This window comes from Candidozyma pseudohaemuli (genome assembly GCF_003013735.1).
Source record: "Candidozyma pseudohaemuli strain B12108 chromosome Unknown scaffold00009, whole genome shotgun sequence".
Taxonomy (NCBI): domain Eukaryota; kingdom Fungi; phylum Ascomycota; class Pichiomycetes; order Serinales; family Metschnikowiaceae; genus Candidozyma; species Candidozyma pseudohaemuli.
In genome coordinates, this window is record NW_020194443.1 from 214,301 (window position 1) to 241,007 (window position 26,707).

Sequence of the window (26,707 nt, forward strand, 5' to 3'; positions counted from 1 at the left end):
GTCTAATGATAGATTCAAGCTATTTATATGATTAGGCATGCATCAAATCACTGACCACCTCTCAATCTCAACACCAAGTGAAGAGTAGATTCCTTCTGGATGTTGTAGTCAGAGAGGGTCCTGCCATCTTCCAATTGCTTACCAGCGAAGATCAATCTCTGCTGGTCAGGTGGGATGCCCTCCTTGTCTTGGATCTTGGACTTGACATTGTCAATGGTGTCAGAGGACTCAACCTCAAGGGTGATTGTCTTACCAGTCAATGTCTTGACGAAGATCTGCATACCACCTCTCAATCTAAGAACCAAGTGGAGAGTAGATTCCTTCTGAATGTTGTAGTCAGACAAAGTTCTACCGTCTTCCAATTGCTTACCGGCAAAAATCAATCTTTGCTGGTCTGGTGGAATACCTTCCTTGTCCTGAATCTTGGACTTGACGTTGTCGATAGTGTCAGAAGATTCAACTTCGAGGGTGATGGTCTTACCGGTCAAGGTCTTGACAAAGATTTGCATACCACCTCTCAATCTAAGAACCAAGTGAAGGGTCGACTCCTTCTGGATGTTGTAGTCCGAGAGAGTTCTACCGTCCTCGAGCTGCTTACCAGCGAAAATCAATCTTTGCTGGTCTGGTGGGATACCCTCCTTGTCCTGGATCTTGGACTTGACGTTGTCGATGGTGTCGGAAGACTCGACTTCCAAAGTGATAGTCTTACCAGTCAAGGTCTTGACGAAAATTTGCATACCACCTCTCAATCTGAGGACCAAGTGAAGAGTGGACTCTTTTTGGATGTTGTAGTCGGACAAGGTTCTACCATCTTCCAACTGCTTACCGGCAAAGATCAATCTCTGCTGGTCTGGTGGAATACCCTCCTTATCCTGAATCTTAGACTTGACGTTGTCAATGGTGTCAGAGGACTCAACCTCCAAGGTAATGGTCTTACCGGTCAAGGTCTTGACGAAGATCTGCATACCACCTCTCAATCTGAGGACCAAGTGAAGAGTGGACTCCTTCTGGATGTTGTAGTCGGAAAGGGTTCTGCCATCCTCGAGTTGCTTACCAGCGAAAATCAATCTTTGCTGGTCAGGTGGAATACCTTCCTTGTCCTGGATCTTAGATTTGACATTGTCGATGGTGTCGGAGGACTCAACCTCGAGGGTGATGGTCTTGCCTGTCAAGGTCTTAACGAAAATTTGCATGTTGTGTGTTTGTTGCTGTAGAAAATAGGTGAGGTGTTTGTGGCGACTTTGCCACTATATATACTGCCAGATAGGGGGTGTAGATAGGGTGCGAGTCACGTGGTTTCTGGGGGTAACCGCAGTGTGCGGCGAGCACTTTTCCGGCATGTAGGGGCGGATTTCTTTAGGCTGACAGAAAAAGCAATTCACAGTCGCCGAAAAAAGCAATTTGGTGACTTACAAGCGGCTGGCGCCGGGCCTAAACGAAATGTGTGATGTTTGAAAAAATGGCTGTGAGAGGTTTTTCCGGGATTTGTATATGCAATGACATTGACGAATTTTTTTTTTTCTTCCGATGTTTGGAATGCATGACTCGGCAAATTGCCGCAATTCCACGCTTCTAGAAATCAGCTGAGACACGAGGAGTCATGGAGTGATCTGCCGTTTACTATTTGAAACGAGTTTTTGTAGATTTTTAAGGTTTCCTGTCTCGTGCGTGATTTAGTTGAAGACCTTTTTTCATTCTCTTTTCTTTTTCTATGGCGAGTTTGGTCGGATCAATCGTAGCCGTGCTTGTTTACCATGGAACTGAGAAGTAGACGAAGAGTCATCAGGAATCAAGCCATTGGGTGTAAGTGAGTCATTAATAATGTTGGCCGGTGAGAATTCATGGTAGTCATCTTTACATTTTGAAAGATACGTAAAACTCCGGCTTAAGCCACTGTGGCACATTTTGCAGCCAATGGTGAGGCTAGCCAGATCAAGGAATTAAAAGTGTGAGTCAACTCAACCTTTCTTAGTGTTTTGAATGTCACAAGAGGAGTCTCTATTGTTTAGTCAATTGAATTCGATAACTGTCGAGTTGGATCGAGTTGGATCAATGCTCTTGATTCATTCACTATGTGTAGATATCAAAGGGAGCACTTACTGCCTAAACCTCATTATTCATCTTCTAACCCACTTCTACAGCTCTAAAAGGCTAGTCAGAATTCCTACAGAATGTCTTGTAACATATTAAATTGTCTTGTATGTGAAAATCGTTAGTCATTAGTCATTAGAAGTGAATTAGGGATCTTTCAATTCGGCCCATCCCTGGAATCGTAGAGTTGTCTAGATTTAACGACGGCGTCGCTTTGTAGTAAGGGCGACCCAAGCGAGGCCGGTTGTCAGTTGTTAGCCTTGAGTAGAAGCCATAGTTCTTGGACTGAAGCACTTGTAGAGAGGCACTTGCAGAAGAGCAAATGACACCAAAAACTAGATAGCAATAAGCTTCCTCTCCATAAGCGCCAACTTCTTTCAACAAACTCTAGAATAGTCAAACGGGTGGCCCGACCTCGGACGCCTGTAAAGCGCTTATCAATCGCACATCCGCCCACAAATGGAGATGCTAGTGCACGCATTATATTAGGAGATCGGAACAGGCGGGGCAAGCAAGACCGCCTAAAGTGGGAGGAGGATCTGGAAACGCTGGCTTTCGAGGAGAGACCAATTCGGGAAGTGGTCGTGGTTTCAACAGTCTCGCAGGAGGAGTATCGTTGATTTAGGAGAAGACTTTGGTGAGGAATTCAGCAGATAGGCTTTTCGTCTTGGGAAGTAGTGGGGACTCTAGGTAGGTGTTCTGGAATATGCTGTTAAAGTTGCCGGGGCTCATGGGCCACGATAGTCGATAAGCTGTGACAATTCCTGGAAATTGAGCAAATCGTAGGTTGTTCGTCTTCTACCCCGAGGATTCATTCACCCGCTAAATCCTTTCAGCCATTGTAGTGTCAGCTAATCCGAAAAGGTCTTCGTTCCTGGACTCTTGATGAATGCGATCTTGCTTGATGATTCAATTGATCCGCCCCAATTAAGACAGGAGATGGAAAGGTTCCCGACTCAATTTAACCAGCAATACCAGTGGTCTAAGAGTATTCTTTTACCGCCCATTCCCGTCCTTCAGCAGCATAGCACACCTCCCAGTACAGCAACCAGCCACACTAACCACACCAACTGCACCAGCAAACCCAAAACCCACTAAATCCCCAACGTCCCCCGCCTCAATGTAGCGTGGGAATCACCTGGCCCCTCATCTCCAACCGCAACTGGTCCAAAGAGTCCCGTGAGACCCTCAACGCCTCATCATCCTCACAGAACCTCACCACAGCATCCACCTTGGCGTACACCGCCAGAGCATACGTTTTAGAATATCCCATGGCACCCAAAGGCACCACAATCGCCGTGTACCGGCTCCGAAGCCAGTTCATAAAGCTGCCAGACCCCCATTGACACAAGTAGAGAAGCACCGTGAGACACTTGAGGGCCACGAGCTGCTTGGTCTGGCCCTGCAGCGGCACCAACACCTTGAGGAGCTTTTTCTCCAAAACAGAGCAAATCGTGGCCATTTTGCGTGGCTCAAACGTGAGGATGGAGAGCTCTAGAAGCTCACTGTTGTAGGGACCCAAGGGCTGCAGCGATAGCGCTGATGTTAGAACAATTTCTGGAATAGTGTACAGAAAGCATCTTTGAACATACCGTTTCGTATTTTCAGCTCCGTGGAGGAGGCTAGGAAGAGCATGGAGTAGAGATGGATCTAAATTCTTGCTTCTCGGCATTTCGGCTATCGGGTAGCCCGCGATGCGCAAATACTCGGGACCCCCGGATTTTCACCATGACAATGGTCTGGAGAATTAGTGGGGATTTTTTGGACTCGAAGGGGATTTCGTTTTTGTTGGTTGGCTTTTTTGGATTTCATAGGCTAGGTTATATGGCAGGTTGGGCAGGTTATAGGGCAGGTTATAGGGTATTGATGATGCACCGTGGTGGATATAGAGATGGAGATGGAGTACGAGCCAGCCAGACGAAAATGGTGATTTTCTGGGATTTTGAAAAAAGTTCGATTTTCGATCACAGAGACACAGAGAAGCAGAGATTTCAGAAATACAGCCAATTACGGGCGGGTTTCTTGCCTTCTGGGTGTTGTACCCCGGTTTTCGCTGAGGAGTCCATTGTCTCACATGCTGGGCCAGTACAAGGTGGGGAGGAGCTTTTCACGAGAAGATCAGAAGCCCAGTGAAGCCTGAAAATGAACCGATAAGGTATGGACGTTTTTGGAAATTGCAACGGTTCGGAAAGTTCACGGGATATTGGTTCCTGATGGTTCTAGTATTGAGTGTAGGGTACGATGGTAGGGCACGATGGTATGGTAATCTGGGGTATCAAGGAAATGGGGTGTAGGTTTTTGACAGAATGGGCCCACATTCAGAGAAGCTTCTACGGTATTAAAGGCTTGAATTACGGAAGAGATCGACAGACCCCTGTGGCTGATCTGCCCACTGTAAAGTGGTAGTATGGAGAGTGGTCTGATAGTGATAACAGATAAGATCCGGGGAATGGAGCCATAGCCCAGGGTGACTGAATTAAGGAAATGATGCCAAAGAGCATGATTCTGTTAAAATATTGGGAAACCACATTCTGGAACGGCTCCGTTTCAGGAGACTTACTTCGCTTGCTACCTTACTGTGGCTCTAGCCTTGCTCGTCAATGCACAGATAGCAAGAAAGACTAAATCTTCGTCTCCGTTTAGACGAATTTTCCTTAAATACAAACTTTGATACCCTCGGCAAGCTCCATTCCATTTGGGTTATTTCGGAAGCGGTTCACTCTTGGCTTTCGGAAATGAAGTACCGGAGTCATCGGAACCTCCCGACCCCTATATCCGAGCCAGCACCAATACACCATTTTTGTAGCGATTTGAAGATGACGAAGGGGATTGAAATTATGAGCCTTTGATTCCGGCCTTCTCCACAATCCGTTCCGTGTGTTCTAGTTTCTTGTAGCTGTGGGTGCAAAAATGTCGTCGCATGGTCACCCTCTATCTCGGCAACCAGGCGTCGTAGAGAAACGAACATAAGTTCATTGGATTACTATCATCTTTTTCTAAGCGTCAATACTACTACTGTTTAAAAAAGCTGCTGTCGACTCCTTTTCACCCGAGGACTGCTGAGGCAGCGACGACATTGTCGCGGACCGGCTCGACCGCGGCCTACAATGGCAACAAAGAACCACGAAACACGCTTCTGGAAGAATTTCGAAAATCCCGTCACGTGACGCCGTCCACCCACTCCAAATTACCACGCCATAGCCACCTCCTTTAAAAATCGCCGTTTTTTCCCGCCACCACTCTTTCCTCGTGCGGACTATTACCGCAACAGTCAAGCGCTCAGAAGACAGCCCACCCGAGCGTCCTGCACACAAGCGCAAATTCAGGCCCACCTTCCCTGCTCGTTTTTTTGTGCAAGTGTCTGCCATTTTTTTTGGCCCTATCGCTCTGCGCATTTGATATCTATCGATCCACCTCTTTTGCTGGTATACCTGTGAACACAGCTTCAGCAGCGTCTCCACGCCGGCAAAGAACCAAAAACAAAACCCGTGCCTCTCCACCCATCTCAGTGGAGAGCCCGTTTTTTTAAAAAAAGCCCCTCCTCAAGCCTTCGAAAAGCACTTGTTCTTTTTCGTGTGCCCCAGGATCCTCAGGGATAGCCAATTCCACCAGAAACCGGCGTCCTCCACAACAAGACTCCAGCAGATAATCTAATTCTGCATTTGGAGCTTGAATTCCATCTCAGCCGATAGGCTTTTTTCCCCATTTCATTGATTCCGATTTGCATTTGGCTCCGCCATGTACTAGAATGGTCCCTTGCTCAGACCACTTAGAAGAAATCGACCGTTCGGAACCAGAACCGCCGCTAAGCGGCCCGCCGAACGGTACGCTGCTGCCAAAGAAACCCAAGCCGTCGTTCCACTACGACCCGGACTTGTTCGCCAAGTGCAAAACGTACCTTGAGAAGAAGAACTACCACGGATTGGCGCTTATCGCCCGCCAGAAGGGAATCCCGCCATTTCTCCGTTTCAAGGTATGGCCCATGTTGCTTAAGCACCACCCTTACGTGCTCAATCCGTTTTTACAGCCGGACAGACAGCCAGACAGCGACGAAAACCTGGAGTCGCTGGAGCTGGACGAGCTAGAGCTCAAGCGCAAGATCAGAAAGGATCTCAGGAGATACATGCATCGCGTGGCAAGCCCTTCGGACGAACCGCTTCTGGAAACGGAGCTGCGTTTGTTTGATACTTTGGAGAAGTCCGTGCACAAGTTTATTGTCAAATGGGGCAGGATCATCAAGTATGACCTGTCGCTTTCGTGGTTTGCCTTGGGTCTAGCGGAATGGTTCCCGCCTATTCCACACACCTCGTGGGTGCTTTTAGGCAGAGACGTTCTTTCGGCCAATAACACACACATTGGATGTGTGTTTGATGATTACCAAGAGTACATTCATTCGCTGCCGGGTCTTGACTCGTACCTCAAGGAATTGGTCCAGGACGAAAACATCAGCAACATGAGCTTCCATGAGGTGTACGAGAGACTTGTGCTCATTCTCTTGCACTCGCCCGAGCTGGCGAACAAGAGAGATCCTTCCAAGCTGGTCAAGATCGACAAACTGACGCTTCCAATCAATGGAGGCACCATCGAAGAGAGAGTCTCGTTCTTCATCTACGTTTTCCAGATTCTTTTACCGGAGCTTTCCGAGTATTTCCTGGAAGAGCAAATCCTCAACAAGTTTGGTGCTCACGACGACGAGTGGCTCATTTGGTGGCTCAAATTCTGCGGTGCCAAGGTGTGGTCCCGTGTGGATCGTGGCCGTGTGTGGGATCTTCTTGTTGGTTGGCGTCTTCAAAGTAAAAAGTCCGAAAACAACAAGCATTACTACAGCGACAAGCTCAACATCTCAGACCAGTTGCTTGACAAGTTGGGACCTGACGTGTTCTGGACAGTCGACTACGAAGAAGACCAACCAGCTCTGCCCACTTTGACAAAGCGTGATTCCTTCAAGGACCTCATGAGCGAGTTGCACATTGAGCCTCCTGGCAGTAACGACAGCAGCGGCCTTGAGAGCATTTCCAACAACGACTTGCCTCCACAGCGTAACCACAACAGTACGTCGTCCTCGTCACTGGGATCCACGCTGCCGTCGCTTCTGCCCTCTCTGGAATGCTCACTGAGCCTGAGTTGCACCGATGACGGGCCGGTAATTCCTTTCTCGAAAATCGACATGCACATCGAGCTTCTTTTTGTCTGTCTTGCGCTTTTACAGGCCAAAGGCAACACGTTGGTGGAGCTTGACCAGCACGAGATCAGAACGTTCTTATCGAGGCTTCCGGCAAAGTCGTTCAAGGCCAGCGACAAGTACAAACAGTACCAGGAGCAAAAGGACAAGGAGAAAGGATCAGCTCCACCAGATAGCGGATTCCGCTACGACTACATGGACAGCATTATCTATGAAGCTGGAGAGCTTTGGCGAAAATGGCTCTGGAGAGAGCAGACGTCGTAGGCACAAGGCCTGCGCTAGAGTTCCAGCGCCCTCCTGGAGCATATATAGAACCATCATTTTTTCAGGTATGACCCACAATTTACGACTTACAGAACAGGAACTATCGCTTCAAGGAGCAGACATCCATTGTACTGGGTGGACCGTTATCACCGGCCGGTGGTATACTGCACAAGTTGTGCATGGACCCTCATCCAGGCCAAGTCCTTTCTCGGCTTTCCAACTCGATACTACAATTCCTTTTTCTGATCTTTCCGAATAATGGTTCTCAATCCAGGCTTCAAGGTTCGAAACCTCCTAGCGTACAATTTTGCCGGCTTTGCCTGCATTTCGCTTGTGGTGTTTCTCCTGGCTTCGCAGCCATTCTACTTATCAGATGTGATCGGCGTGGACCTGAAGAAGATTGGTTCCGTGGTGGGCACTTTGGGTGTTTTAGACGAGCTCACGTCGATCTTGGTGGCGGTATTTTTGGGAACTTTCAACGATAAACTCAATTTCTGGGCCAGACTGGCCAAGGGGTTCTTTCCCTCGGGACCTAGGATCCTCGAATTGGGAGGATTTGTGCTTTTGGCCATTTCTCTCTTTGGTTACGGCAAATTGTCCAAACACGTGTTTCCAGAGCTTTGGTTCTGGCGTGCTATCTTTGCTGTGGCTGTCACGGCTTGTATGAGTACGGTCACTGTGATGCTTCATGAAGCGAACAACTCGGACTTTGCATGGACCGATTTGGCGTTCTGGAAGATGTACCAGAAGAAGAAGGACCACGATGAAGCCGAGCTGGGCCTTTTGACCGAAGAGCCTGTCTTTGTTCCTCAGCAGAAAAAGAAGCACGGAAAACTCTCGGCATTGATTGGAGTATCGACCGGACTTGGTGCCGTTTTCTCGGTTTCGGTATTTTTGACGTTGCCAGTGAAGCTTAGTGACCACAACCCAGACCTCTCCAGAGCCGGAAGCGTCAAACTCTCGTATGTGATCTTATCGGTGTTTGCACTTGCAGCAGCCGTTATCGTCTTCACATTCGCTTACGACAGTGCCAAAAGCAGAAGGGAAAACGGCGATATCGATGCAGAGCTGTCCAGGGACCTGTCGTATCCTGAGCTTCTCAAGGAAGGTCTCCAGGCGTCTAAGAACAACAGAAGGGTGCAATTGGCCTATGTCAGTTCGTTTGTCTCGAGATCCACCACCGTGGCCAATTCCGTCTTCATTCCGCTCATGGTGTTCAAGTACTACTCGGAACACGGAAAGTGCAGCGGGTCTGCGCTGGATGCCGCCAACTCTCCACTGAAGGATGACTGCTACGATGGTTACGTTTTCCTGGCTATTCTCACCGGTGTGGCTCAAACAGTAGCGCTTGTTTCCTCTCCAATCTGGGGTGTTTTGGTCGATTCCAAGCGTTTGGGCTGTCTGATGACGTTGCTTATTGCTGCTGTCAGCGGTATGGTGGGTGCTTTTGGACTTTGTATCGCCAGTGTAGGAGCCGACGGGTACGACCCTCGAAACGCCTTGTGTTTCATTCTTGTGAGTTTTATTGGTCTTTCCCAAATCGGCACCATCATTGCTTCCATGAGCTTAATCAGCTCTATCGGTCTGACGCCAGAGTCTACCGAGCACAAGGTCATTGGTAGTATCAGTGGATGCGCCAGTGTGTGTGGAGGAGTGGGAATTTTGTTGATCACAAAAGTTGGTGGTTCCTGGAGTGATCTGTGGACGTTTGCGCCATTTTTCATCTTGGGTGCCCTCAATGTCGTTTTGGCTGGGTCTTCAATTGCAGCCACTAGAGGGTAATTACAAAAGTGTACAGGATGGATAGGTTTAAGAGTATGGACATGTCGATGTAGGAGCAGAAGGTAAAAGCAGGGTAATGACAAATAAGCAGGGAAGGAACTGAAAAGATAAGAAGCCTGTTATCATGGTACGGTTATGTGCTTATGGTATGCGCCTTAACTAGCTCATTTGCACATATACTTGGAGGAATACTCTACCAGTGATTTGACCATATCGAAATCAGTCAGGGATACAATTTTTGTTACATTCAGCCAAATTAAAAGAAAATTCATATTTAATGTCTCCATGATTCTATCCTCACTTTCGAATATACTGTTAACGTGCGGCTCACTAGACCTATTATGTACTGCAGCTTTCGAAGAGGTACCTCGTATCTTGACAGCCTGAAACACTCGTAATGTTATCATCGTGGACCGACTATCTATTCCTTTTTCTAGGTTGAAATTTCACTGGACTGATTGATTCATACCATACCCATGGTTTCAGAATCATAGCTTCTTAAAGAAAATCTACTTTAACGACTACTCAGCTCAACAGTCTTGGAAGCTCTCATACACTTCAACAGCTATTAATTCAATAATACCGAGTCTTCAACAAAACACCTCAATTGAGCAGCACGTATCTACTTAGCTGATTACTTACAAATTTCAGTATGGCACGCATTGAAAAAGACAAGCCAAATGGGACTCGAGGATCCAGTGGGACCATATCGATACTCATTATCTTGTACACGATGATAATTGTTCAATTCGAGTCGTGCCAGGAACTTTCGCCTTTAGAAAACCAGAAACCTCTCGAACTTATTCTTAGTATGGGACTCTTGCAAATGGGTCCGTGGGCTATGTTGCTCCTAGGTGGTAAGGCGTTCAGCTTCCGAAGTATCATGCTCATAAGCTGCATTTTTCAAGCTATTCGCTCAATTGCATTAAAGCTTTCAGTCTATCACGAATCACAGGTATTGGAAAACTTCGCCTTCAGTCTCAGTTACTACTATGTCTGTTTGATAGTTATCTCATGTATCTTTGTCTTCTTGTCAAGCGGACTAGAGGCATGGAAGGTTATCATTGCATGTGCTTGGCCTGTTCTCTTGGCTTTGTTTCTGAGTGTGAAGAGCCTTAGTGTTTTCGGAATGATGTCCGCAGAAAGAGGCTCAGATATTACAAGTGCTTCTTCGCTTTTGATGATTTTGTTCATTTACCGGTACTTTCCACGTACTATCAAATTTGACAATGAGGTGATTCACACTAAAGCTTGGCCGGATTGGGCAGTTGTTGTTGCTCCTCCAGTGGTTAGCACCGTATGGCTTCATTTGATTAGAGGCTTCGATTCAGAATCCACCTCTTGTCTCCTGAGTTTGACTTTGATATCGGTGCTTGTGTTGGTTGGACTGGCAGCTATGGCAGTTGCAGTCTCCCGCAGAATAGATGCCATCAGGGCAGAATTGTCTAAAGAGGATGACGATTAGGATGGGAGGATCAAAGAAGTTTACAATTGCATTGTGCAAATGATAAGAGACGGATGCAGTAAGAAGATTGTACATTTGGTGGTGACCCAAGTAGTCCATATTCTAAATGACTTGATGAGCAATTCGGGGTATTCAAGTGATTCAGTTCACTCTCGCTAGATTGATCAAGACCTCAACTTGCAAGGGTCAATACCGGTGAATAAATTGCATAGACAATGACTACTGATGGAAGCTCATTTGCTGAATTTGGACCTTGTCGGGATAAGATGGCCCGATGTCAGCCTCGAGGTACTTGTGATAGCATCTAACTTGAAGGAAAGACGGCAGCCATCAGAGCGAGAGAAACGCAAATAATTATTCTATTAATTTTCACAGCCTAATGATGTGACGTATGAACCCCACGGATCCCATTTAAGCCGAAAGTGGCTAGAATCATTCCCTCATAAAATCATCCAATTACGCTTGCGAGATTGATTGTGCTAAGTACGTCCCATTTGATCAATGCGTCAGGCGTCTCCTTTTAATTGCAGAAACATCTCTCCCATTTCTGCATTAAACAAAAAAATGCCATATATTCATCGCCTCCTGTCACCATTCTCCTCCTGCCCGTATTTTCCCGCTAAGCACCATTTCGCAGCCATGGATATAAGGCGACCACAAGTGATTCCATAATCTACAGAATTTTTACCAGCAAAACAGAGCAAGGCAATTTACAAGAGCAATTGTTTTCTCAACCTCCTTAAAAAATTTCCACAAATTTCTATTACTATCCTTGCATCCCCCAATGTTTACCCACCTCTTTTGTGCCTTACCCATCGGCCATTCCTACTACTAAATTTCGCGATCATCGAATACCACCAACTATGCTTGAGGTGCTTTTGACCGCTGGGCCTGCACTCTGCTGGCTTCTCTGCCGGCTCTACCAGATACTCCAGACGCCTCTGGAAGCTCTTTTCAAAAAACTATCCATAGATATTCCCCATGCACCCAAGATAACCATAGATCAGCTCCAGAAGAACCAAGTGGTGCTTCACTGGGATACCGAGGAGTGGCAGGAAAACGTGTATTTTGTTGTTCTTGTGAATGGTCGTGAAGCAGCTTCGCTTGCTGGAAAGCTGATTTGCCTCCAGGGCCTTGAAGCTTCGAAAATGTACCTGATTGAGGTTTTGGCGGTCAACGCCGCTACCAACTTCAGATCCCAGAGTGGAGCCATTTACGTGACCACAATGGATGACCAATGTGATTTTGAAGGCGACGCGTGGTCGGTCACTCCGTGGATGGCCCGTGACGAAAAGCACTCGGACGAATACAAGATGTCCAGAGAAGCAGCCTTGAGCGATGCTGAAAAGGGCCTCTTGGAACAGATTCGCCACAACCAGATTGAGCTTTACAAGACACGTGCGGAAGTTGCCGAGATCTCCTCTTCTCAGCAGAGAGAAGTGCTGCAGCTTCTTGCAGCTTTCGAAGAGTACAAGTACATGCTCAGCGAAGAGCACGAGCAGCGGGGCCGCAAGGACCTGGATGTTAAAACCTTGGAGAAGAAGAAAGACTCGTTGACCTTTGAGAAGCTCAAGCTTTCGAAGCAGCTCAGAAACCACAAGTCGCATAAGCTGATCCACAAGGCCAGTTTGGCCGAGCTACGGTCTCGTGTAGCCAAGCTCGAGGAGAAGAAACAGCATGTTTTGAACCTGGCAGATCTGGAAAAAGCTCGTGTCAAGTCGTCCGTTGATCAGCTCCACAAGGATATCGCTGGACTCAAGGATGACCTTGCAGAGTTTGAGAACCAGGCCAAGCTGCTCAACAGCGACAGAAAGGAGTTGGCTCATCAGGTTAACGTGCTTAAGCCGCTCGTGGATCAATTTACCGTCTTCAACCCCCAGCCTACTGGCGAAACTTCCCCTAATGGATCTCAAGTGAGTCTCACTGCAGTGTTTGAGGTCTTCACTAGAGACTCGCTCTTGACCAAAGGCGGCGCAGAATTGCTCAAGAAAATCACGTCCCTTCAGCCAGATTGGGATGCCGATATCAACCGCGAGTTCGAAGCGCTCACTGCCTTGGAGCTGTCTTGGAAGAATGCTTATCGCAATGTCATTCGTAAGTTTGTCCAAGTCCACAACAATGCTGAGATGACACGGGCTGCAGCAACTCCAGGCTACGTGCCTCAGAAAATTACAGAGTACCAAGCGAGTGTGGAGTTTGGAGGCTTCAGCAATGCTTTGCCAAAACTGAGACCTCCGAAGGTGTACACCTTTGTGGATGAGAATTCGCCTGCGCCTGAGTCGCCAGCATCCGTTCCAGTTTCTCCACCGTTACCAGATTCAGAGAAAATGCCACCGTTCTTCAACCGTGTCAACGAAGAAGATAACAATCTGAGCAGCTTGGGCTCCGAGCCTATGAACAGAGATTTCTCCGACAGAAGAGATCTTCCTGATATCAACGTCAGCAGAGACTACCCTATGGCACAGGGCCAGAGCTTGAACATGCCCTTGATGGCTTCTTCGTCTTCCCTAGCTCAAACTCAGTCTCTCAATCTGAACATCCAGCCTCAACCATTGGGTTACGGCCATCAGCAGAGTTTTTCTCAAAGCAGTCTTCCTCAGTCACAGGTGGGTGCAAACTTGAACCACAGTGTGCCTTTGGAGCCTACCCCTTCGGGAACCCTGATCCAGGCATCGTTACTTGGAAACCATACCCAGAACCAGGACTCCCTCCTGAACTTCCTGTTTCCCCTTCCTAACAACTTACAGCCTGGCATTCAAGACCGGTCCCATTTGACAGGTAATTTGCAAGACTCGTTGCAGCCCAACCTTCAACCATTCTTGTCTGGCCTTCCATACGAAGACCAGATGTATGGAATGAGATCGCCTACTCCGGATCCGCCGGCATTCAACCAGCAGCCGCTTCCTTCGTTGTGGAACACTAATCCCGCAAACAACTCGTCCAATTTCATGAACCAGCGCTTCCCCAACCAGATGTCGCTTTCTCCAGGTCCAATGAACGTCGAGTTGTCTCCATCTCAATCTGTGGTTTCGCAATCTGGAGATACGCTTTTAGACACGCTTTTGCTTTCCAACAACCCGCTGCTTCCTCAAAGCTCGTTGCAGCTGAACATCTGGCTGGACAGGCTCAATCCTGGTCTTGGAAGCCACAATAGGGCTCTTTCTGGAGGAAACCATATTTGGAGAAACGACGTGCACAATGGCACGATCTCTCCTGATTTCCAGCCGTTCCAGTCTCGGCGCAAGGACGGAGACGAAGCGGATGATATTCAGCTGTTATGAGTGAAGATGGGTTCTAGACGAGGAGAGATTACTGAGGTTGGTTATGCGACATGGCTGCGTCTCGCTTCTATCGAGACGACTATTTTTGGCTACCTACAAGAAGAGAACCACCTTCAATGGTTCTTCAGGAGTCTTCTTCTAAAATCATTGGAAATCAAGTACTTTTAAGATTGCGGTTCAAATACTTGTCCTGCCCTGAATGCATCACCAGACGCCAGGTGAGTCAACGGTTCGCATAACAGCTTGGCTGCAAAAAACACAGCATGCGTCAACGTCGCCTGAGCTATCTGGCATACTACCTCCACTGGTCTATGTCCCAAAACCACAAAGCCTCAAACTTGCCCAAAAACTCGTAAACCCAAACGAAGAAGTGGGGAACGTGGCGACGTGGGGGAACTCACGCAACGACAAGACACTTGTTACTACTCCGGCTAATCGCGGCAAGATCTCGGAGCCAGACCCCGAAAAAACGTCCCATGCGCAGTAAGTGGGAGCGAAGGAAATGGCCGCACCAGCCCCTCGCTGGCTGTGGAAAAGCAACTCCGCCTGATTAACTATGGGAAATGCCCCGCTTTTTCCGAGACTTTTTTCTATGAGGCACTTGGCGCAGCTGGCTTCGGCGTTTCAACATGCAGCGCGCTGCAGTTGCTGCAAAAAAAATCGGTCATCGCAGCGTTGCTGAATAAGGGTCTTATAAAAACGACGCTGCGCCCTGGGATCTCGAAATAAAAGAAATGACGATTCTCGAAGACCGTGAAAGGTTGCCCATCCATAATGATTTCCGGAGCGACACGTTTACGTTGCCCACACAACACATGAACGAGGTGGTGCTCGAGAAACTCTCCCAGGGTACCCTCTTGTTGGGTGATTCCGTCTACAAGGAAGATCCATATACATTGGAGCTTGAGCTGAAAATGGCTGAGCTCACAGGCAAAGAGGCGGCTCTTTTTTGCGTTTCCGGTACAATGTCGAACCAGATCGGTCTCCGAGCAGCTTTGCAACAACCCCCATATTCCATCCTCTGTGACCACAGAGCCCATATCTTCTTGCACGAGGCTGGTGGAACGGCAACCTTGTCTCAGGCAATGGTTCACCCGGTCACTCCAGAAAACGGCGACTACTTGACGTTGGACGACATTGTGGAGAACTTCACTCCGGACGACGGCGACATTCACGGTGCTCCCACCAAAGTTATCAGCATGGAGAACACTTTGCACGGTGTTCTCACTCCAATTGAGGAGATCCGCAAGATCAGCGAGTTTGCAAGGTCCCAGGGTATCTGGATGCACCTTGACGGAGCTCGTTTGATCAATGCCAGTGTTGCAACCGGTGTTTCTCTTAAGGAGTACTGCCAGTACTTTGACTCCGTGTCAATCTGTTTATCCAAGTCCTTGGGTGCTCCCATTGGCTCTGTTCTCGTTGGTGAGCGCAAATTCATCGAGAAATCTAATCACTTCAAAAAACAGGCTGGTGGTGGCATACGGCAGGCTGGTATGATGACCCTCATGGCACTCACAGCATTGGAAGACAACTGGGACCACATTTCGATTGCCCACGAGTTTGCCAAGGACGTGGGTGAATTCTGCAAGAAACATGACATTGTGGTTGAATCGCCTGTTGACACGAACTTTGTCTTTATTGACCTCAAGAAGAACAAGATCAACGACGCTGCGCTTGTCAAATTTGGCGAGAAGCACGATGTCAAGCTCATGGGTGGCAGGATTGCGTTCCATTTCCAATTGAGCGAAGAGAGTGTGGAGAACTTGAAGGCGGCCTTGTACGATTGCAAACAGGATGCTTTGAAGAATCCCTTTGAGGGAAGACGCTGCAACAAGCAGATGTACAATGTGGACGTTATCAGGAATCTCCAGGAGCTCAGTGTCGCTTCCAAAAACTAATTAGCATATCAGCATTTGATTCCTGGTGGACCCAGGATCGACCCTCTTTCAATGAAGGCTTTCAGTGATTATTTGTAGTATCAGGTGACTCACGGTGATCACCCACGCGGATCTGCTCTGATCCACGTTTTCGAATTTTACGTAGAAACCAAAAACTACTTTTCTAGAGATGACTCTTGATAGCTTACTAAGTCACCGTCTAGAGCTTATTTTTAGCCTAGACCCCTGGAATCATACTATTTCCTTATCAGCTCTGTGCCTCTAACCTCGTCATGTTTTGACGTTGATGCAGGGTTTATCGATCTTGCTGCTGACCGATGTCGGATAATCTTCCGGAAGAACCAGTGCCCAAGAGGCGGAAAATGCATATCCGCGGAGCACCTTTGCTGTCGGGACCTGCACACAGCACGGAAGACAGCTCGAAATGATTCCAAACCGTCGGTTAGCCGCGTCTATATGCCGTCCGCGCAGCGTAATGCGTTCTCGGAGTAGCCAGAACGGCTGAATGGCTGCAAATCCTAGCACTATATAATCCATGCTTGTTGCCCCTTGATTTTGTCACATCATAAACGATAATGAGCAGTCTGGAATCATTAAGCTCGCTGGACTATGTTCCACAAAAACTTACCGCCGATTCGGAGGAACAGTCCCACAGAAGCATGGACCTTGCTAGGGTTAGAACAGAAACAGCCCAGTCATTAAAGGAGCTCGGTGTGAATGAGGAGGTTCCTCACCAAGATTTCAACTTACCGCCTGTTGAAGATGCCATCTTCCCGGAAGAATACACCCTAGAAACACCCACCGGTTTGGTTCCAGTGGAAAGACTCCAGAGTCTCGGAAGAACCAAACTGAGAGCCAGTCAAGCCACAGCTAGAACGGAACCCAAGGAGCTAGATCCAGAGATCGAGCTTGTCACCTTCCACATAAACGACCCGGAAAACCCCCACAACTGGAATATCTGGCTCAAGTGGTTCTACACCTTCATCTACTCCTGGGCCGTCATTTCTGCTGCTTACGGGTCATCCTCTTTAGCGGGAGGACTAGATCTCATTAGTGAAAAGTACCATGTTTCCAATGAGGTGGCGGTGTTGACGGTGTCGTTGATGGTGATTGGGTTTCTTGTGGGTCCCTTGCTTTGGGCTCCACTTTCGGAACAGATCGGTAGACGTCCAGTGTACTTCATCAGTTTTGGCCTCTACACTTTATTCAATGTTCCTGTGGCGCTTTCGCCTAATATTGGCGGTGTTCTCGCGTGCCGTTTCCTTCTAGGCGTTTTTTCATCTTCTGCCTTGACAAATGTGGGTGCATCTTTGGTGGACATCCACTGTGAAACCAGAGGCATGGCTATTGCTATTTTCTCCTTTTGTCCATACTCTGGTCCCGTGTTTGGCGGTATTGTCAACGGTTTCATTCTGGTCGACACAGGAAGATACGATTTGATGGTGTGGGTGAATATGGCGTTTGCAGGCGTAATGTGGATCGTTATGGCCTTTATTCCTGAAACCTATGCTCCGGTGATTTTGAAGAAAAGGGCCCAGCGCCTCCGGAAAGAAACGGGAAACAACAAGATCATGACTGAACAGGAAGCCACCCCCATGACTTTCTCAGAAATGTTGAACAACAACTTGTACAGACCCGTGAAGTTCTGCTGGCAGGAACCGGTGCTTGTTCTTATTTGTGGTTTTGTTGCGCTTATTTACGCCTTGCTTTATGCTTTTTTCTTCGCATACCCGGTGATTTTTGGTGAGCTTTATGGTTACAAGGACGACAAAATCGGCCTCATGTATGTTCCTATCTTGATAGGTGCTCTTTTCGCTGTCATGGTGACTCCAGCTTTGGAAAGAAGATACTTGGCCATGAGCAAAAGAAGAACTCCAACTCCTGAAGATAGACTTGTGGGTGCCATGATTGGTTCTCCTTTCCCTTGCATCGCTTTGTTCATCTTGGGTGCCACCTCGTATAAGCATATCATCTGGGTTGGTCCCGCATCGTCAGGCATTGCATTTGGCTTTGGAATGGTGTTGATTTACTATTCATTGAACAACTACATCATCGACACCTACGCCAAGTACGCTGCATCGGCTTTGGCGACAAAGGTGTTCTTGAGAAGCGCAGGCGGTGCCGCTTTCCCGTTATTTATCACCCAAATGTACCACACGTTGGGCTTGCAGTGGGCTTCATGGTTGCTTGCGTTCTTGTCGTTGGCCATGATAGTCGTGCCATTCAGCTTTTATAGATTCGGTGGCTCCTTGAGGGCAAAGCTCTGCAAAGAGGATTACTCCGCCAAGCTCGGTTAGCCACCCATGCATTTATAGACTAGCATCGATACCATTTAATGAAGTTTGTGTACAGCATTCATGTGAATATCAGCACTCACATCGAGAGCTCCCTTGGGGGAGTGCTCCACATCTCTAATGAGGTCAGACACCTTGGCCAAATCCACGCCGGTGAGCTTGGCCATGAAGGCGCCAATTTCGATGTTTTCGTGGTTTCCAAGCAAGCCGGTGTAGGGTTCTCTTCTGTAAAGCTGCTTGTCGATTCTCTCGGAGTTGGAGAATGCGTAGATGTTGACATCCACAGCAGAGTGGCCCAGGGTGCTCCAGCCGGTCTGAGAACGTACAGAGATCATGTTGTTGAGCACACCCAACAATCTGTTAGCATCGTTGGCAAACTTCTTCACAGTCTCAATTTCTTCCTTGGTGTGGTCCAAGATACCCATGTCCTGCTCCACAATCTCCTTGGCAATGTAGGACTCCAAAGCTGGACCGTCCAACTCGCTCTGTCTGCTCATCATCTTCTTCACCAAGTACTCGCCAGAGTGACTGCTGTTGAGCAAAACCTCAGGGTACCACAAGTAGTCTGGGTACAGCTCAGTGACCTGTCTGGCTGTAACCAATCCACCGGTCTCGTGGTCAGACGTGGAGATCACCACGGTGTCGGTGTCAGTGTTATCCACAAACTTCATGACCTCCTTCATAGCTTCGTCGTACGCCAACACCTCTCTGACCTGAGCGGCGGGGTCGTTTTGGTGACCGGCATGGTCGATTCTCGAGCCCTCGATCAACAAGAAGAAGCCCTCCTTCGAGTTCTTTGTGGCGTGTGACAACGAGGTAAGCGCCACCTTGACCTGCTCAGCCAACGATGGATACACTTCAGGCTCCCTGTCGATGTCAAATGGAATATCGGTTGGTGCTAAAAGAGAGAGGAGAGGCAACTGGACGTTTCTGCCCTCGTCTAACGCGTCAAACGCCTTTCTGTCACCTGCGTAGCTCCAGCCATTGAGCTGGGCCTCCTCGATCAAGTTTCTATCGTCGCTTCTACAGCCACCGCCCACGGATCTGGGCAAAAAGTGGCATCTTCCTCCGCCAATCATAAGATCGACAGATCTTCCCAAGGGGTACTCGCCCAATTGGTGCTGGGCAATGAGATCCTCCTGGAAACGGTAGTCTGCATGCGAGCTAAAGGCAGCTGGAGTGGCGTCGGTGATTCTAGTAGTCACAACAAGACCAGTGTGCCAGCCCTTCAACTTCAACGCCTCCAAAATGGTGCCGCAGGGGTTCTTCTCTGGGTCAACACCGATAGCTCCGTTGTAGCTCTTCAAGGCACACGAAAACGCGGTGGCACCAGCAGCAGAATCGGTCACAAGGGAGTCGTTGGAGCGTGTTCTGGAGGAACCAATAAGAAGCGAGTCCAACGCCAAAATGTCGTCAATATCAAGCTTATCTCGGTACTGTTTGAAGGAACGGGCAAGCGACAAAGACGCAGGGCCCATTCCGTCGGTGACCATGAAGATGACATTCTGTTTTGGCTTTGCTGAGGTGGAGCATGATAACAGACAGTAGGCTGCAAATCCGGAAACGAGGAGGAAGGCAGTAAGAATGAAACCAAGCAAACTTTGCTTGTTTGAACGCTTTGTTGGTTTCTCATACAAATCCTGCTTCTCGTTGAGAAGCTCTGGATCCTCGGTGGGGAGTTTCTCGTACATGGTGAGGAAGAAGTAGTAAAAGATTGAGTGGGTCTGATAAGAGCCTTAAATAGGCCCGGTGCAGGACATTCTCCAGAAAAAGGCAATCTAAGTACAATCATTGGCCCACCAATGCAGGGTCCACGAGAAAAAATAGTCGTTTTTTAGGGTTTGGGGTCTGGGGCACCGCGTTTTGGGGATTTTTGGAATTTCCTTCTTCTTCTCTATGAATGGGGCATTAGGTGGTGGACGGAATTGCTGCGAAACAGTGCTTCTGTGCTATCAGTCACAGGCAGAGAACATTTAAGAAATAGTTTCCAAAATTTTGATTTGTGGCTCGATTTTGGTTTCTTTTCGTTTTGAGGCGTTCTCCCGCTGTAACAAGCTTTGGGCTGTACCTTCTGTACCTTCTGAAACATGCACACCACTGACCTTCTTCACCAAATAAGCCTAGTCAGATCAACCTAGTCAAATCGGCCTAGTCAAATTCGACCTAGTCAAATTCAACAGAAGGCGCCTCGACAGCATCCAACATGTACTCGGCCATGTAGATGTCCATGATCAGGAGCCCGACGATCTTCGCAACGGTGATTCCGGATTCCGTCTGCGTAGTTCCTTCCACCTTACCGGACAAGTACTCGTTCAAAGAAACAAGGTTTTCCTCCTTCGTGTTGCTTTGCACCAATTCTCCTGCCTCTGCCAAAGCGTGGGCCTTGGAGTCCACAATAAGCTTGACCTTTCCTCTGAAGTTCTTCTCCACAAAAGCCGGGTCAAGCTCGACCATGTGCGGCTTGTACGAGCCAATTAGCGTGATGACCTTCTTTGTGTTGGTTTTCAAGTATTCCAGCTTGATCGTGGGCTCTGTGGATGGAACACAGCCTAAGACTACAGGTGCACTTGCGATTCTGTCTCCCACGCTTTCGTCAGAAAAGCCTAAGGCCTCAAGCTTCACGTCAGAATGCAATTGAAGCTCCTTGCAAAGCTTCAGGGCGCTTTCCTTGGTCCGACTGACCACGGTGACCAAATCAGCTCCATACACCTTCAACACAAGGTAGGCATGCCAGAAGGCCTGGGGCCCAGTTCCAAAAACAACGATACTGTCGAACTTCTCCAGCCTGTCTCCGAACTCCCTATGAACCACCGAAAAACTGGCCAACGCCGTCCGGAACGCAGTGAGTGTTTTGGCATTCACCACACCTTTCAATTGACCGCTCTGGGGGTCCACCACGCCGGTGAATCCTTGAAATCCAAGGCCATTTTGGGAATTGTAGGTGCCCCCACTCATCACCTTAGCCCCCACGCTATTGAGGGCAGCACATGGCATGAACAAGTGGGTGGTATCACAACCGGGGTAGTTGGAAGTAAGAACGGTTCGTGGGGGTACGACGTCCGGGTTAGCGGCATAGTCTGCTAGCGCTTTTTCCAAAACAGGAAGGTAGCCGTTTTCCGCCTGGCGCCTGTTGACGGCCAAAAGGTGTTTCTGGATGACTTTGTCTGAAAGAATCTTCATGGTGATGTTGACTGCGAAATGTGAATTCCGGGGTAGATCAGGTGGTGGTGGGCGAATTCTTTCGAGAGATTTGGATTTTTGATTCTAGGGGCTAATTCGGATAATTTGCTGGTAATTCTTCGAGGGCAATGCTTAAAATTTCTATATAATGGTGTTTTGTGGGCCTTCTGTTGGATAGGTGGGTTTCGTATGGCTGCGAAATCTCGGAGCAGCACGGCTATTTACCGAATCGGACCACCATGGAATGAAGCCACCAAGTTCCGTAGATATATAGTAACTAAGTGATTTCTTAAGGATTTGGAGTCATTTTCAAAGGCTGGAAATTAAATAATAGAAAGGGACGTTGGAAGTTATCAGTTTGGTGGAATACCCGGTGTCCATGTAATCAATAGCTCACCTCTCAGTAATCAAGGGATTTCATGAAATCACATTGGTTCTATAACTTTTTCAGTCATTCCATGGGAGAATTGAGCTGTCAAACTGTGTTGATGTTGCTCAGCGATTATACTTTAGATCAAATCTCCAGGTTATACTCCACATCGATTGTACCTTTCAATGCTACGAACGATCATCAACCAATGTTGAGATTTTGAAGGTATAAAGATGATTTATTTTATTGGTAAGTTCTCTGCTTTCTCAAGAGGACGAGGACGGATACACCTTCACACTCGTGCATTGGTGAACCTGGCTAAGGCTTGATCAATACTGACCCTCTTACGTAGCAGCCTCAAAATAGAGATTTTGTAGCAAATTCACCCAGAGTCATTAGTCATTTTTCTACTCCTTATATCACTACTATTCCTTCCTGACCCCTTTCATGTCTCAACCCACGACTGCGATGTCGACTACATCTTCACCACCCCAACTACATCCCCAACTTCCAATTATATTTATTTTTTTCTTACTTTTTACACTTTTATACAAGCCATCACTCCTCCGACATGCTCTCCCGCCATTGATGCTCCCGTGCCTTATGGGCCAACCATCCGAAATACACCTGGTCCACAAACCTGCTGTATCCCTGAGCAGCCCGGAAACAGGGTCCCTGGGTGTGGCCCACATACCCATCTGGATACTCGTACCTCTTTTGGAATCCGCCCTGGTACTCTGGTGGATTCATACACAAGGGGTACCCCAATTGCTGCTCGACGTACTCTTGGTTGAAGACCTTGTTTTGTTCCTCCTCCTCGGTATAGGGAGGAACGGAGAACAAGTTCCTGGCGCCCTGCCTTTGATGCTCCAACTGCTCCTCGGTGCTAAGATGAGGATTAAGCTCACCGGGCTGGTAGGTGTAATTGGAGTTGCCCTGGTCGGATTCACCAAAAGGCTGCAGATGTGCTTCCTGGCAGTTAGGGTCCTGGAACGACAGGTAGTAGGCGTTGTTAAACTGAGCCAAAGCTTCTTGGTTTCTGGGGCTCACAACAGTAAGGTAACTGTCCTGGTAGGTATTTGGCATTTGGTTGGTGGGTTGGTTTTCAGTGGAGACCTTGCGGTGCTTTGAAGAGCCTGTCTGTTCTTCAGGGTACGACCGCTTTTGTGGTTGGAAGGAGGCGTCAGGGTGGGTTCTAGCCTGGTTGTAGTTTCCAGAATGGTAAGTCTGTCCAGAGTGGTGACCCAGGTTTCCAGAATAGACACTTTCTCCAGAAGGGTGACCCTGCTGCACTTGCCCAGTAGGGTATCCAGAGTACTCCAGTTGCTTTCTGGAGGAGTCATGCTGTTTTCTGGAGGATTCGTGGTGCTTTCTGGAAGTACCTTCGTTTCCTCTGGAGTAGTCCTGGTGCACTCTGGAGTAGTCTTGATGGGGTCTAGAATACTCCTGGTGAGCTCCAGAGTAACCCTCATGCTTTCTGGAGGATTCGCCATGTTTGACCAAATACTCCTTGTGCTTTTTGGAAGACTCGTGCTTTCTGGAAGACTCGTGCTTCCTGGACACCTCAGACTCATGGGTTCTGGAAGTCTTTGCGTGCTTAGACACTGAGCTCGAGACTGAGCCCGATGGAGGTCTCTTTGCAGCAACTGGTCTCTCCACGTGCTTCTCCAAATTCCTAGAACTGCCCTCAACATGCTCCCTCTTCTTCGTCACTCTTGGAGTTTCCTCTTTTCTGTGATCTGTCTTCACCTTAGACTCCGTCTGGGGTCTAGAAGAACTGGAACCCACCGAGGAAGTTCCAAAGAGACTCTTGACTTCCACGCTTTGCGGAGTCACGCTATAATTGCCCTGTGAAGAAGGTACATTCGAGTAATTTCCCTGTGAAGAAGGCACATAGTACTGGCTCTGTGTCTGGTTGGAGTACTGGGTCTGTGGAGCCACATTGTAGTGCTTCTGTGGAGCCGAATACTGAGGAGCGGTTTTTGGCTTCTTCACAGGTTGACTCTGCTGCTTTGAAGCCAGACTTTCACTCTTTTTTGGTCTCTTTTCTGGAACAGCCGGTACCTTTTGCACTGGAGCTGGTTCAGCTGGAGCCTTCTTTGGCTGCGAAACCTCAACAGGCTTACTTTCCAAAGAAGCATCTCCAGAAATGTCAGCCAATTGCTGCTCAGGATCAATTGGAAAATGATCAATGAACTCGTTCAAATCCATGAACGGCGTGGTCATCTGGTCATCGTACTTCAAGTGGTCTGTGGAAGTTTCCAAATTCAGAACCGAGGTTTCTGGCAAAAAGGAGCCCGTAAGGGTGCACTGGTTGGAGGCGTCTTCCAAGGCCAAATCCGGCCATCCGACGTATGGAAGACATGTGTCTGGTTCCGTTGGAGCCGTGGTGGCTGTGGAGTATTCCTTTGAGGTTTCAGTAAACTGCAGATTCTCCGGAGACGACGAGAGCTTTTCCGGGGTGGCCGTGACGGTCGAATGGTTCAATTGGAAGCCGGTGCTCAATGGGGAAATTGGAGCATTTTGGTTTGTTGGGTCGAATTGCTCGTTGTTGAACTGAGGCTCTGGTTGGGTTTCAGGAATATACTGGTACTCCTGGTCGTACTGGTGCTGATCATACTGAATCTCCACACTCTGATAGTCCGAATTCGAAAACACATTCAAATCTTCCCCATTTTGGGGCTCCCCCATAGGCTCAATTTGCTGATCATCGGCCTCTTCGTCTGAATACGCCAGTCTCACATAGTACTGGAGCTTCACAAAATCGGAAACCGTCTGCTCTGATATTTCAGGCTCTGGTGTCTTGGGCGTATTCGCCGGTCCAGTGCATTCGGGATATTCATCAACCCCGTTGTTTTCAAACTCTGGCCTGGCTTCAATGTCGAAAACACGTTGTGGTCTGCCGTAGGTATAGTCGAAATCTTTACCGTAGTAGCTGTTGTCGTTCATGATGGAAGTGATAAGAGAAGTAGGCATTTTTACGGAGAGAAGGCCTCTATTTATGGTAATTCTGGAGATGTGGCTAGCAAAATAATGTGGTACTTGCGTTAATGTGCGTTTGTGATATGTGACCGGAGAGGCCATGTTGGGGTATGAAAGCGAGGGTCTACACTGTCAATATTGGGTCAATTTTGAAGCGGAAAATTGGACGGTGTTGGCAAAATTCTGTAGATTCTTCAACTGTCAAATTGAGCTCTAAAACGTCCTCCGTTGTTTCTTTCAAATCCCCAGCTCCTTTGGGGAGTGTTGATACTCCACATAATTTTCAGAATACACCTCTTAAACGATCAAAATACGGAAACTGCTAGCAATTCTTACAAAATAATTCACCGCCAGCACAGCCTACACCTCCTTCCTACTCTCATTTATTCGTGATTATTCGTATAGTTTCGTGAACGGTGGGGTCACGCCAACGCCATGGCCTCATCAACCTCCAACCCCGTGTGGGCCATCTCCGCCCGCTCCAGCGCTAGATTGCCCATGATAGTGCCCAACTGCTTGTGGGAAGCCCAATTGGGAAACTCTCGCTTGACCAAACTCTCAACAGCGTGAATGAGCGAGTACCCATGTGCCCTGATGGCAACGCTGTCCGAGTCGCTGGCAGAGGCCACCCCTGCCAACTTGTAGCGTATTGAAATTTTCTTTAGCTCTCCAAGGAGCCTAGAGCGGCCTGTCTCGAGCTGCTTGGTGATGGCCGCCTGAGCAGGTTCGCTGACACACAATTGAATGAAGGTCTTCTGCAACGGACTCAAGTCCTCGTGCACTTTAAGCGCCGTTTCTAGAATTGCTCTGTTGTTGTGTGAGGACGACTCCCACATGGTGAGGGTCGACCGTAGGTTGTTTAGGGACTTGACAAAGTGTGTCTCGTTTCTCTCTGGATGAAGCTGGTACTCAAAGTAGAACTTCCAGACGATACGCTCGTAGAACGCCAGCAAAAGACGGCTCTGTATTAGCGGCAAAAACAGGCTCTCAAACTGCTCCCTCAAGATCTTCACAATCATCAACGGCTTGTTCAAGTCGTGGTACTTCTTCATGAGGAGCACGTCAAACTCCACGAAGTTCTGCTGTGTCCAGCCGTTGCGGCAAAACAACGCCCTGTCCAAGTTGTCTATGTTAAACGGTAGCCTGTGGAGCTGCTTCAAGTGTCTGTTAAGGAGAAATCTAGTAAGTAGAGCTAGGGAAAGCTTATTCTGCTGGAGGGACAAGCAGACCAATTCGACAAGTTCATCCTCGCTTTGAAGCGCCGTAACGTGCTTAAGCAAGTTCTTCTCCAGCGCCTTGGATTTAGAGGGCATTTTGGCCGCCGCCGCCTGCAAGTCCATAAGCAAAAAGTTGACCTGCTGAGAGTGGTCGATGGAACTGGGAATAGCCGGTTCGGGAAGAAGTTCACGGCGGATTTCGGCGTAGTTTTCGGTGACATCGCCTTTTTGGAGGTGGCGGAAGATCAGCGGGCGGTAAGCGGAGGCGGACTTGACGTTTTTCTTTGGCAGTAGGAGACCCAAGGCATTGGCCAAAAGCGCTGGGTCTTCTTTCTGGACCAGTCTGGACGAGAAAAGCGTCCGCACGATGTTGCGATTTAGCATGTGGGAGGGGGCTTTTTATATGGTGGTGGTAATTTTTGTGCTGTTTGTGTGTATGTGTGGGTGTTGGGGAATATGCTGATTAGTGTGGTAGTTGATGATTGTAGATAATACGCAGAGCCAATGGAGGTGCACCCGCATAAGCAGGCCATGAGGTCAGGCAGTGTGGAAAGTGGTTTTTTGAAGGAAATGTGATTTTTCGGAAAAAACTCTCCAACGTTTCTTTTGGATCTTTAGGATGGAGATTTTTTTGTTCATTTCCTGAAGGTATACATTTGGGTGTTTTCTGATGGTAATACTTGTTGTACTAGTTGAGCATC

At 48.2% G+C, this 26,707-nt stretch overlaps 12 protein-coding genes across 12 annotated transcripts; 6 read left to right on the forward strand and 6 right to left on the reverse strand.

Annotated features, from left to right (window-relative positions):
- Positions 1 to 47: 47 nt before the first annotated feature.
- UBI4 (ubiquitin) lies at positions 48 to 1,193 on the reverse strand (the record flags this gene model as incomplete). Its single annotated transcript, XM_024858852.1, has 1 exon — positions 48 to 1,193. The coding sequence occupies one exon, from the start codon at positions 1,191 to 1,193 to the stop codon at positions 48 to 50; it is 1,146 nt and encodes a 381-aa protein (XP_024712939.1).
- Positions 1,194 to 3,208: 2,015 nt separating this feature from the next.
- Positions 3,209 to 3,553, reverse strand: C7M61_003516 (uncharacterized protein; the record flags this gene model as incomplete). Its single annotated transcript, XM_024858853.1, has 1 exon — positions 3,209 to 3,553. The coding sequence occupies one exon, from the start codon at positions 3,551 to 3,553 to the stop codon at positions 3,209 to 3,211; it is 345 nt and encodes a 114-aa protein (XP_024712940.1).
- Positions 3,554 to 5,839: 2,286 nt separating this feature from the next.
- On the forward strand, positions 5,840 to 7,537 carry C7M61_003517 (uncharacterized protein; the record flags this gene model as incomplete). Its single annotated transcript, XM_024858854.1, has 1 exon — positions 5,840 to 7,537. The coding sequence occupies one exon, from the start codon at positions 5,840 to 5,842 to the stop codon at positions 7,535 to 7,537; it is 1,698 nt and encodes a 565-aa protein (XP_024712941.1).
- Positions 7,538 to 7,795: 258 nt separating this feature from the next.
- Positions 7,796 to 9,319, forward strand: C7M61_003518 (uncharacterized protein; the record flags this gene model as incomplete). The annotated part of the gene is made up of 1 exon (XM_024858855.1): positions 7,796 to 9,319. The coding sequence occupies one exon, from the start codon at positions 7,796 to 7,798 to the stop codon at positions 9,317 to 9,319; it is 1,524 nt and encodes a 507-aa protein (XP_024712942.1).
- A 733-nt stretch (positions 9,320 to 10,052) lies between these two features.
- C7M61_003519 (uncharacterized protein) lies at positions 10,053 to 10,784 on the forward strand (the record flags this gene model as incomplete). Its single annotated transcript, XM_024858856.1, has 1 exon — positions 10,053 to 10,784. The coding sequence occupies one exon, from the start codon at positions 10,053 to 10,055 to the stop codon at positions 10,782 to 10,784; it is 732 nt and encodes a 243-aa protein (XP_024712943.1).
- An 863-nt stretch (positions 10,785 to 11,647) lies between these two features.
- On the forward strand, positions 11,648 to 14,065 carry C7M61_003520 (uncharacterized protein; the record flags this gene model as incomplete). Its single annotated transcript, XM_024858857.1, has 1 exon — positions 11,648 to 14,065. The coding sequence occupies one exon, from the start codon at positions 11,648 to 11,650 to the stop codon at positions 14,063 to 14,065; it is 2,418 nt and encodes an 805-aa protein (XP_024712944.1).
- A 734-nt stretch (positions 14,066 to 14,799) lies between these two features.
- On the forward strand, positions 14,800 to 15,963 carry GLY1 (Gly1p; the record flags this gene model as incomplete). The annotated part of the gene is made up of 1 exon (XM_024858858.1): positions 14,800 to 15,963. One exon carries the CDS (start codon positions 14,800 to 14,802, stop codon positions 15,961 to 15,963), a length of 1,164 nt encoding a protein of 387 aa, XP_024712945.1.
- A 575-nt stretch (positions 15,964 to 16,538) lies between these two features.
- TPO3 (spermine transporter) lies at positions 16,539 to 18,260 on the forward strand (the record flags this gene model as incomplete). The annotated part of the gene is made up of 1 exon (XM_024858859.1): positions 16,539 to 18,260. One exon carries the CDS (start codon positions 16,539 to 16,541, stop codon positions 18,258 to 18,260), a length of 1,722 nt encoding a protein of 573 aa, XP_024712946.1.
- Positions 18,261 to 18,295: 35 nt separating this feature from the next.
- On the reverse strand, positions 18,296 to 19,948 carry C7M61_003523 (uncharacterized protein; the record flags this gene model as incomplete). The annotated part of the gene is made up of 1 exon (XM_024858860.1): positions 18,296 to 19,948. One exon carries the CDS (start codon positions 19,946 to 19,948, stop codon positions 18,296 to 18,298), a length of 1,653 nt encoding a protein of 550 aa, XP_024712947.1.
- A 472-nt stretch (positions 19,949 to 20,420) lies between these two features.
- C7M61_003524 (uncharacterized protein) lies at positions 20,421 to 21,437 on the reverse strand (the record flags this gene model as incomplete). Its single annotated transcript, XM_024858861.1, has 1 exon — positions 20,421 to 21,437. The coding sequence occupies one exon, from the start codon at positions 21,435 to 21,437 to the stop codon at positions 20,421 to 20,423; it is 1,017 nt and encodes a 338-aa protein (XP_024712948.1).
- Positions 21,438 to 22,365: 928 nt separating this feature from the next.
- C7M61_003525 (uncharacterized protein) lies at positions 22,366 to 24,756 on the reverse strand (the record flags this gene model as incomplete). The annotated part of the gene is made up of 1 exon (XM_024858862.1): positions 22,366 to 24,756. The coding sequence occupies one exon, from the start codon at positions 24,754 to 24,756 to the stop codon at positions 22,366 to 22,368; it is 2,391 nt and encodes a 796-aa protein (XP_024712949.1).
- Positions 24,757 to 25,211: 455 nt separating this feature from the next.
- On the reverse strand, positions 25,212 to 26,390 carry C7M61_003526 (uncharacterized protein; the record flags this gene model as incomplete). Its single annotated transcript, XM_024858863.1, has 1 exon — positions 25,212 to 26,390. One exon carries the CDS (start codon positions 26,388 to 26,390, stop codon positions 25,212 to 25,214), a length of 1,179 nt encoding a protein of 392 aa, XP_024712950.1.
- Positions 26,391 to 26,707: the final 317 nt, after the last annotated feature.